A 12,034-nucleotide genomic window follows, 5' to 3' on the forward strand; every position below is an offset into this window, starting at 1 on the left:
CTATGAAGTCCATTTTTATTTTAGATAAAATAAATATTAACAATTTATACATAAAATAAATATAATTAATTTAATTTATAATTAACATTCTGTAATTATTAGCATTAATAATTAAACACAAATCTATTAAAATATAGTATTTATATGTTTATTTATTATTATGATAATTTTGTGTGTTTGTGTGATTCAGGAATCTGAAGGGACGTTGCCCAACTTACTGGTTCTGTGTGGAGATCACGGCATGTCTGAAACCGGCAGCCACGGCGGGTCTTCGGAACCGGAAATCAACACGCCCCTCGTGCTCATCAGCCCCGCCTTCAGGAGGAAAGGTGAGTAGCACCGACAGGTGAATATTTGGAGATGAAGAATGCTCTGTATTTAAAGATTTGACTGTTCGATTGTCAGAAAACCCTATGTTAGCAAAAGGTGTTTTGAAGAAAAGGTTCCTCATATTAAAATCCTCCTTCAGACGTAAAGGTTATGCAATATTTTGGATGCTCCTCTATCGATTTTTCCAAAGTTTCTTTGACACTGACGTAAGCCTGGTCTCTGTATTTGATGCCTTTGTTCTTCAATAAAGTATTGGCCAGGCCTCTCACAGTTAAGCTGTCTCCAATGATTGCCATATGACAGATATCCCAGCTAAACAAGACCAGTGGTCTTATAGTCCTCTGTTTCCTGCAAAGAAGCTTTATGCACAATAAACATGTTTGTACATCAGTCCCTAGACGTGTTTGAAGTGATGCTTTTTCATCTTTATCTTGCTTTAAATCAGACAAATAAAAACCAGCATATTCATCAATGCAATTAAGAGACTAAATGTGTTGCCGATGCACCAGTTAATGATGTTCTTTACCCTTTACTGCAAAAGAAAGGGGAAGCTACACTACTTCTGTACACAGAACTGAGTCTCACAGAATCAAAGGTCTGTTTCAGCAAATGCTCCGTAGCGATTACGTGTAAGCCAACAACACAGAACAATGCTTTAAAAAAAAAAATCTGCATTTTCCAGATCAGCGTTAATGACTGTGCAAGATATTCTTAGAATGTGCAAAGCTGTGTGCTTCTGTTCATCTGTTTGGGAGTTATTTCAGCCATTCTTGCATTTTAAATCATTGGCAAGAGCACAAAATATGATCTGCTTTTGTTAGAGCTTAAAGTGTAGACATTGTTTTATTTTTTTATATTATTGAGACCGTATCTCCAATGTACTGATGAAGGACAGTTATTCCACAAAAAAAGAGCCTGCTGTGTTTCACTTTTTCTATGCTTGCACATTTGCAATTATTTGCATTCTTTTATTGCATTTTTAGTCCCTCTCATATTTTAGTTAAAATTAGTTTTTTCATGATCATTTCCACCATCTCTGAACCTCACAATTTTAGGTTTGATGGTTTGCATTAATTTAATAAAAAATTACCGTTCATTTATTTTTATTTTTTCTGGTTTCAGATGTTGACTTTTCAATCCAGTCAGTTCACATCAGATAAAATCAAGTACATTTTATTTTACTTCAAAGTATGTCATTAATTTTTTTTATTTATAAAGTCCTCAAATCATGTTTAATAATATTTTATGAGTAAGATTTTATGGGCAAGGTATTTTTGTTTGTTTTCGTAAGGAGTCTCTTAGTCTCACCTAGGCTGCTTTTATTGGATCAAAAATACAGTAAAAATGTGAAATACTATTATGATTTGAAATATGTTTTCTATTTAATTATGTTTTAAAAAATTATGTCAATTTTATTCTAGTGGTGGATTAATGATGTAGAAATGGATGGATTGACAGATGGATTGATTGATGGATGGATTGGTATATAAATTGATGGACCGATACATTTATGAATAGTTGGATGGATGGATACATTTTGAAATGGATGGATGGATGAAAGCTGGTCGGATGGATTGATGTTGGATAGATGTATGGATGGATAGATGGTTGGATGTATCACCTAGGCTGCTTTTATTGGATCAAAAATACAGTAACAATTTTAAATATTGTTATGATTTTAAATGGTTTCTCTTTAATTATGTTTTAAAATGTAATTTTATTCTAGTGATGCAAAGCTGAATTTTCAGCAACATTATTCCAGTCTACAGTGTCATGATCCTTCAGAAATCATTGTAATGCTATGCTAATAATAGTAATAATAATTTTAATTTCTTGTTATTATGAATGTTTTGTGTGTGTGTGTGTGAATAAATATTATCATTTAACATTTTTCAGGATTTTTTGATGAACAAAGATAATTCATACTGACCACAATCTTTTCTACAGCAGTGTACAAAGTAAAATTTCTACTGTAAGTTTTCCTAGGTGCTCTTCCTTATATGTCCTACATAGACTCATATAGTTGTTCGCTACACATTAAATTACAAATTTTATCCGATTGCATTAGAGGAATTCTGCAGTGAGTTGCTTGATAATTCTACAGACTGATTTATCTCTGTCTTATAATATAAGGCAAGAATTCATTTTTTCCGTACTGTTTTATAATGGGTTAATTAGCATTGAGTATAGTGTGTAATTGATTGTGACACACACACACACAGAGCTGGCGCAGTGGTTGTCACACTTATAATGTGATGCAGTACACGCAGTGAGCACATGATGCACTCATAACCACGTGTGGATAAACACACACACACACATGCACTATACTCATGCCCCAGAGTGTGAAAATCTATGAGAGATGCTCATTATCCACTTCTGCTCATCCCAATATTCTATCCCTCTTTTTCTCTCCGAAATGAAAGTGTGGAGTGGCAAAGCATCTGTCTACACCAGACTGTCAGGGTGAATGTGATAATTGTTTCTTTTCCTGCCTGATCTATTTTTGTGAACTCTTGTTCATTTATACACAGACACACAATCACACCAGCTTTCTCTTGCACCACACTGTTTTTATTTAAAGATGAGCTCATATCCTCACCCACTGCATGCGGTGCTTTCATGCTTACCTCATCGTCTATCATACCGCTGTAGCCGCAGTTAAAACCAGAGCCATCCAGAGAGACAGCTGAATAATTTATTTATGTTTTTATTTTTGTATATGCATAAACTTAACCTGAATCATCTTTGGATTTCCTTTGGTTTCCTGCATTGCAAATAGAGTCTTTGGAACCATTCATATGAGTGACTAAATTCAGTCAGATTTAACAATTGATTTCTGATTTTTTTTAAAGGATCTGCATGATTCTTTTTGTGCACAGCCAGCGAGGACAACGCAAAAGCAACGCAGTCTCATTCAGCTAAATTCTAGATGTATTTTTGAGTTAGCGCTACAGATTCATCAGTAGCACAGCGCACGAAACACTGACTTAATCAAACGCTGATGTCTGTCTGTGAGGAATATATTATAGATTTAGTCTGAATAAATAATTTAAATTTAGTGTCATCAACTTCCTGCCAGAGATGAAGTCAGCATTCATGAATTAAAACGTAAATATGTCTTCATTTTGGGTGTCAGTTTGCAGAAAAGCACTGAAACAAGAACGAAAGTAGTAGAAAAAGTTTGGATGGATGGAGGGATAGATGGATGGATATAAACTGATGAATGAATGGATGGATGGATAGATAGATGTATAAATGGATGAACAGATGGATTAATGGTGTAGAAATGGATGGATTGATTGGATGGATGGATTTATAAATTGATGGACCGATACATTTATGATTTGATGGATGGATGGATAAATATTTAAATGGATGGATTGATGAATGCTGGTTGGATGGATTGATGTTGGATAGATGTATGGAAGGAAAGATGGTTGGATATGGGTGGAAAGATGGACAGACAGTATATATAAATGTATGGATGGGTGATGGATGCATATATTTATAGATGGATGGATATAGATGTATTGAGGAATAGATGTATGGATCAATGGGTTTATGAATGGATGGATAGATGGATGGATGGATGGATGGATGGATGGATAGATTTAAATGTATATGTAAATGGATGGATGGGTGATGGATGCAAATATTTATATATGGATGGATATAGATGTATTGAGGAATAGATGTATAGATCGATGGGTGTATAAATGGATGGATGGATGGATGGATGGATGGATGGATGGATGGATAGATAGATAGATAGATAGATAGATAGATAGATAGATAGATAGATAGATAGATAGATAGATAGATAGATAGATAGATAGATAGATAGATAGATAGATAGATAGATAGATAGATAGATATATGGATAGATATAGATGTATATGTAAATGGATGGATGGGTGATGGATGCATATATTTATAGATGGATGGATATAGATGTATTGAGGAATAGATGTATAGATCGATGGGTGTATAAATGAATGGATAGATAGATAGATAGATAGATAGATAGATAGATAGATAGATATAGATGTATATGTACATGGATGGATGGGTGATGGATGCATATATTTATATATGGATGGATATAGATGTATTGAGGAATAGATGTATGGATTGATGGGTGTATAAATGGATGGATGGATAGATAGATGGATGGATGGATGGATGGATAGATATAGATGTATATGTAAATGGATGGATGGGTGATGGATGCATATATTTATATATGGATGGATATAGATGTATTGAGGAATAGATGGATGGATTGATTGATTGATTGATTTCTTCTAAAACCCCAGAAAGTGCATGTCATGGACAGAAATGGACAGTTGCTGATCAGTTAATGACACGTACTGTATCTTGCTGTTGTAGTGGGATTTGAGAAGCCAGGCGTCCTGGAGCAGGTGGATCTGACCCCCACCCTTGCACTCGGTCTGGGGTTACCCATCTCCAAGAACAGCGTGGGCCATTTGATTCCAGCAGTGTTTGAGGAGTTATCACTCAGAGAACAGCTGCGCCTCCTCCAGATCAATGGACACCAGCTCAGCCGCCTCCTACAGGACAGCAATCCCACCTTCCACAAGGGTGAGTTCACATGTGCAGAACAAAGCTAATGCACCCACACAGCCATGATCAGGCCACAAACTGTCTGAAGCATATTGCAAACACAAATAGCTGTTTGATTGGTGACCAAGAGTCAAGCAAGTGATTGGGCACCTTGAATGTGGGGAAAATGGTCTTAATGGATACATATTGGCTAGAATAAGCTGCAAAGTAGGTCAAACTTTATAACAATTGTCAAAAGTCAGATGGAGCAGCAGCAGCAGCAGTGCGAGTTTAGGAGTCTCACAACCCACATGTTAATTAGCAATGATTGATTAGACACATGAACTATTTTAATGTGTATATATATAAACTATTTTAATATTAAATATGATTACATACTGTAAATAATACTAAAATAACAGAATCAGGGTCTCTCAGAGTGTGCATCACACTACACTTAGCTACTGTCTAGGGTTTTTGTCTCAAAAAGGCAATCTGCGCTATGCTTTAGTTTTCAGTCCAGTTTTGTTTTCCTGTTTTGCTGCTTTAGTAACAAGCTCATGAAGCACTGTCAGCAACCCGCCATAAGAGCATGAGATTGAGTACACCGACTGGGCCTTTAGAGCACTTTAGAAGTCGAAAATGTATACCCTTTAGCCCAAGCCTAGATGTGCATGTGTGTTTGTGTGTCCTCTGCTGTCTCTTTAGCAGTTTGGTTGCATTTTCTCTCAGCAGGAAGCCTGGCCTCCCACAAATATCCATCTCTGGCTCATTCACTTCTCGCTTCTTGCAGTATTGAGAGTTCTGCTGGGTTATGAGGTGTGAGTGTGTTTATTCAGGGTTGGAGTGTTTGATGGTGATGTCTGCTGACATTTTCTCAGACTTATGTTGCTGTTTCTGGAAGAGTATGTCTCGTGTAGCCAGACATTTTGACTGTTGTTATAAATCTGATTCATAGCTTATTTGGGCCATGAACTGCCCACAAAAGCAACCAGAAAAGTCCTTTGTTATTATTACTGCATGTATCTAATTGTTGTTAGCATAATAATAGATTGGCATTCAAATTAATGCACAGCAAAGTCTATCCGTGAGCAGCTGCACAGATGCTGATGCATCCCACCGGATGATGATCTGCTTTTATGGTGGGAAGAAAATGCTAAGCCGGCGGAGCGTATACTTTGTTCACAGCTGTTCGAATAAGAACATGTGACTGGATGAAAATGTGATTTGATTTTATGTAAGCACTGTTTATGTATATGCGGTAAACTTAGCAGTCTAATTTTCAAATGACTTCTTTTTTATTTCATACACATGGGTTATTTAATTTTAATTATTATAAAAAAAAAAAAAATTAAGATAAAGCATAGGTTGTTGAAATAAGTTAACTTTGAGATGCTTATCGGTAACACTGTTAAATAAAAATAAATATTTAATCTAATGTACATGTCAGTTATTGTCAACATTTTATAAGTACTTGAGTACAGCATAAAAAAAATATATATCTACTATTTAATAAAATTAGATCTGGGTATCAAACATTGTTATAATTTTTTGTGCCTGTTAGTTTTACTTTTTTATGTGATGATTAGGGCCTGGTAAGTCTTAAAAAAATGACACAAAATCCCTTAGTTCTTGTTCTTCCTAAAAGTCCTTATGTTCTGAATCTGCACTCTAACTTCTGGAAATTGCGTAAAGTCGGCCAATCATTTCAAAGCTTATGATTTCAGCCGACTCTTGATATTTTTTTGTATAGAATATGCATTGGACATCGAGCTTCCCCTCTTTCACCAGCGCTCAAGTGAAGGTTCGAGAGGCGTGTGGAGGTTGAAATCTGATTGATGAGGACGATACTTTGCCACAACCCACTTTCGTCCTTCCAATTTCTGAAGGAGATTCTAAAATATGAGATTGTTAGAGGTCATCTCTTCAGTCTCTGTGTGACATACACACAGAAATTACCTCACTTCACCCATGCCTGTCTCGCTGTCTTTAGAGTGTGTAAAAACTTCTCCATCATGCCTTTGCAGCCTAATGAAGCACTTAATTAAATTGTGGATAAATGATTGTGATTAAGCGGAGAATCATTCATCAGAGTGTTTCTAAGCACATTTACCTGAAAGCGAGACGTCGGAGGTTTTCTCCAGATAACACTTTTCCCTCGGTAAGACGCTGAGAGCTCAAGCTCCTGACGGTGCCCCATTAAAATGCAACATGCAGCAGAACCCTGAGTCACACTAGAGATCTTGACCTGCTTTTCCCGGTGTGTGTATGAAGCAGAGGCAGTGCTCTAAATCTCCATACTAGCATACTGAAATATACAGTAAATACTGTAGTGCATTCATTTGTTTGTTAGCATTTTATAGCATTTTCTCATATTACTATTTTATATATAACTTTACTAGATACTGTACAAATAGTGATAGTGTCATGCCATTCCGAAACACCCATAGGTGTCCCCTTTTGTGCCAGTTTCAGCACTTTCACCGTGAATGCATTATGAACTGCATTATTAAGCACAGCCTGAGCACACACACACACATAGATCTTCATTAATATAGCTCAGCAAATAAAAGCCCAGGTCCACTTAAACCAGAGAGGATCTTCACAGACCCTCATCTACACAAATGAGTGATAACTCCACCATCAGACTCATTCAAAGGTTTATTGAAAAGCATTTTAATGGAAAGTGACGCAGGCGTTCTGAGGAGGATCTCAGAGAGGCATCTGTCATCATGACAAGATGATGCCGAATCCTGCGCTGGCCAGATGCAGAGACACTGACCCGCCATCCACACACACACATATGCATACACATATGCAGACACACTGGTCCTGCTGTATGCTGCAATTGGTTTGAAGAGCTCTGCTGATTTCCCATCTGTTTGGTGTGGTGTGTGTGTGTGTGTGTGTGTGTGTGTCAGCACTAGTCCGATCTGTTTCCGAAACACACACAAAAGTGTGAGGCTAAAGAGTGTGTGTGTTTATGTGTGTGTGTGTGTGTGTGTGAGCGAGAGAGAGAGTTGTAACATTAGAACTATCGATCTATCGCTCTGTCTGTCATTATGTCTGTCTGTTTCAGCGTCTGCCCATCTATCCATCCATGCATCTGACTTTTTGTCTGTCTGCTTCCCTCTCCCTTCTCTTTCCTTGTTTTCTTTCTTGTTTCCAGCTGTATATATTATATTCATGAATAATCCCCATTATTCCTGGAGCAGGAGAGGCTCATCCCAGCGGATGCACTGCTTGGCTTTTCTCTAACTCTCCTTTTCTTTGATCAATGCTGTGAATTAAACTTTCATTATTAAGCAGATGCCGGTGTGTCTAAGGATGGACCATTTTCAATTTTCAAGGTTTCTCATTGCTGTAACACTATTATGTATCCCGCAGCTCTAATATGCGTGACTTTCAGTTGATAATGTGGACACAACACTATGATTCACTGTCATGACAGTTGACTTGGATTCATGAGCTAATTCAGCATAATCATATAATTGATTAATCACAGCCTCGGTTGTTTGTGTAATGACAATAGATGAACGTTCCAGCGAAGTGAATTCATTCATAAGAGGATAGATTCATGTGAAAATGCCTCTAATGTTCTGTTTTACCCTCTAACGCTCAGTAATCGTCCCATTCATCACTTCTTCTGTGGGTTAACGTGATCTCCGTCAGCAAATTACGTGTCGGTTTATCACCTTTCTGTCTGCTCGGGAAAGAAATGTTAAAGATTTCCAGGTTTCACACGGCCTGGAGGAATGTGTGGCTTTACATACCATCTGTCCTAAGTAGCATGCATGGTTAGAAATCATATTTGGGATGCATGATCATGCATACTATTTAGGACATATAGTATATGATCCAAAATCATAAATAGTTAAACTATTAACTAAATCATAACAAGTTAGGTTAAACAGTGCCCTCCACTAATATTGTCACCCTTGGTAAATATGACCAAGGTGGCTATGAAAATAAATCTGCATCGATTATCCCTTTGATCTTTAATAAAAATAATAATAATAATCACTAAATTTTAACCTTTCATTGAAGTTAAACAATTGAAAGTGCAGGGAGACTCACATTATGAAATGATTTTTTTTTTTTCTCCATGTTGGCCACAATTATTGGCACCCCTAGAATTTCTTATGAGTAAAATATCTAGTATATTCCCATTCGTATTTACAATATCTAGTATATTCCCATTCATATTTACATTTTTTGCACACCAGAGTGACTAGGATCATAAAATTGTCCAGCTATGACTTCAGGGCACTGTATAGTAGTATGTGCTCATATAGGTTTATCCAGCTGATTTTTGCATGCCGTAAACATTATGAACAACCCGATTGCTCTACAGATTTAGAGTTCATGTGCAACTTTTTCAGTTGCCATGGCAGTTTCAGTTAATATAGAATTTTAGGGTAATTCATTTAGCATCCATTAGTTATTTAGCATCCATTAGTGCCTTAAGTTAATTTGGCTAGTAATTTAAAGTAATTCATTCTGTGCATCATAACTGTTTGCAAGAGGCTTATTGCATAAAGATGTAATTTTAAGTGCATGCTCTTAAAGTATGCAAATTGCAATGCAGCCTGTATGCATTCATGGACATTAATTGCACATCAATTTGGGCTGAGAAATTACCATGCAAAAGATCATTTAAATTCATTATTGTATTAAATGAGAAAAGTAGAGCATGCTCAATGCAAAAAAAAAAAAAAAAAAGGAAGTTTAGAAAGAAGTATTTTAATTCAACAAGGCAGTGGTCATTACATTGTTTTCAGAAGCTGCTTCTGAAGTGGCATTTAGGTATATTTACACAGACTATTCAGAGGTTGCTTGAATTTAAGTTGCATGGGTTTTAGTAACATGGGTTTTAGCTATTGTTATTCCAATAGCTGATTTTAACATGCTGACACTTTAGCATTCACTAACTTGCTCAACAACCTGTTTGTCTGTAAGACTGTAGAAGCTGTCTGTTCATGCCTAATGCGTTTTAAGTGGCACTCAGACACCTTTCAAAAAGCCGTTTGTGTCCCATACTTGGGTCAAGTTTGTTTCCCGTTGTGTGCGTGTCATTCTTCACAGCATCAGGCTCAGAGGTGGGGAGAGACACGTATAGAAAGATAGAGGCACAGAGCGAGACGGAGGTGTCCTGTAGTGAAGTGTCTGGGCGGTATGAGGCAGACGTGCCAGTTAGCTCCCTCTGAGATCCTGCTGTGAAGGCCCTTAGTGTATGTCTGCTTTAAAACACAGCCAGCAGACACCTGCTTCTTATGCAACAGCTTCCTACAACACTTTGGCTCTGTTTCAAAACCGAGTGAGCATTTTAAAGCATTATATGTGAAGGCTGTTATGAAGATAAATATGTCATCTAAAACACCTTCCCATGGCCAGCATCACATTTATTCTTTGGTGAAGTTAATGGCATTCTCTCTCGTGTTCTGTTTTTTTCTCTGGCATTGTTCATGTCTTTTTAAATGTTCCTGTGTTTTCCCTCGTCACAGAGGCCGGTTACGAGCAGTTTCGGGTGGCGGAGAAATCTCACGGAAGCTGGATGAAGCTCTATTTGGATGGAAACACGTCAGAGGTTCTGAGTAATATGGGCAAGAAGGTTCTCAAACAGTATCTGGAGGCTCTGAAGGCCATGAGTTCAGCTCTGAGCAAACAGCTGGGCAAATACGACATGTACTCCATGATCATGGGCATGATCTTCATACTGCAGGTGAGATCCGTTTAAACCTGAAGACGCCACATTTCATTTCTCGGGAATGAAAACGAGGCTGTAATTGCATCACTCACAGACTTGTTTTTGTTCACAAAGTATGCCGTCTACTCGAACTAAACTTTATTCAAGGTTTTGGCTGTAAAGGTCAGTCTGATTCACTCTTAAAGCACTTCACATTTTTAACAGGCAGGTTTTGCTTCAGCTATGGTAATTTCACATCTATATTCAGGCAGGTTTTGGCAGATCCTCATCATTTCCGAACACGTGCTCCTCCATGACTATCACTAGCTGAAACTAAAGCATTTAACACTTCATAAAACTCATTTCCTGGTGCGGCGTGAATTTGGAAGGTGTATGTTCTGTGTCATTAAAATTACACGGGAAAGCAGTTTTAGCTAGTAATAAGAAAATTAAATATTTAGCCAGTTAATTCTCTTTCCGAATATACTTGCAGCCTTTTCAAGAGACAATGCATAGTCTCTTTTTCCAATATTTTCCAGGGAATTTTGATTGAAATAAATTTGTGAAATAAACACATTTAAAATACATACAGTGTAAGTAAAACAGTATAAAAACAATGTTTTATTTTATTTTTTATTTATGTAGAAAGTGCAGTGATCATTCATACATCAAATGATGTTGTTTAATTAAAAATACAATAAAAACATTACTAATGTGAAATGTTATTACAATTTCAAATAACTGTTTTTTTTTTTTTTTTTTTTTTAATATATTTTAAAATGTAATTTATTCCTGTGGTCAAAGCTGAATTTTCAGCACCATTTATCCAGTCTTCAGTGTCACATAATCCTTCAGAAATAACTATAATATGATGGTTTTCTGCTCAAGAAACATTTCTGATTATTATCAATGTTGAAAAGAGCTTTACTCCTTAATATTCCTTGTGGAAACTGTGATTTTATGATGAACCGAAACCGTGATTCATTCTTTTCAGGATTATTTAATGAATAGAATGTTCAAAATAACCGCATTTGTTTTTTAATAAAATATTTTTTAACATTAGAAATGTCTTAACTGATGATTTAATGTATCCATGTTACATAAAAGTATTAATTTCTTCCAAAACGAAAATTTTCTCGGCCCCAAACATTTGAATGGTGCTGTACTCTTAATTTGCCACTGTTCTTTTGAACACATTATATATTTATATTGCCATCATATCACCAATTAGCCACCAGTTCTCTCAATATCACCAGTTGCCATTGAAAATGTATCATTTCAACTAGTTTTAAGCTAAAGGTTTTAACTGCTAATCTTAAATCCAAAAATGAATTGTAAATGGATTAAATTGCCTTAAAGCGTGTGTAAAGAGTTTAATGGTCAACTGCTTGGTGTTTGTTGTTTACTGTGATGCCTTTGTCATTCTGTTTTATTCTGCTCCATTTAGGAGAA

At 36.4% G+C, this 12,034-nt stretch overlaps 1 protein-coding gene across 2 annotated transcripts in view; it reads left to right on the forward strand.

The window, feature by feature from the left end:
- The window catches only part of pigg (phosphatidylinositol glycan anchor biosynthesis class G), an 88,781-nt gene that overhangs the window by 26,416 nt on the left and 50,331 nt on the right, over window positions 1-12,034 (forward strand). For both annotated transcript variants that reach the window (XM_052615516.1, XM_052615517.1), the window contains exons 5-7: window positions 191-329; window positions 4,723-4,935; window positions 10,401-10,618. In XM_052615516.1, the coding sequence (XP_052471476.1) occupies window positions 191-329; window positions 4,723-4,935; window positions 10,401-10,618 (570 nt within the window). The remainder of the gene's footprint in view (window positions 1-190; window positions 330-4,722; window positions 4,936-10,400; window positions 10,619-12,034) is intronic.

The sequence above is a fragment of the Carassius gibelio genome, chromosome A14 (assembly GCF_023724105.1).
Source record: "Carassius gibelio isolate Cgi1373 ecotype wild population from Czech Republic chromosome A14, carGib1.2-hapl.c, whole genome shotgun sequence".
Taxonomy (NCBI): domain Eukaryota; kingdom Metazoa; phylum Chordata; class Actinopteri; order Cypriniformes; family Cyprinidae; genus Carassius; species Carassius gibelio.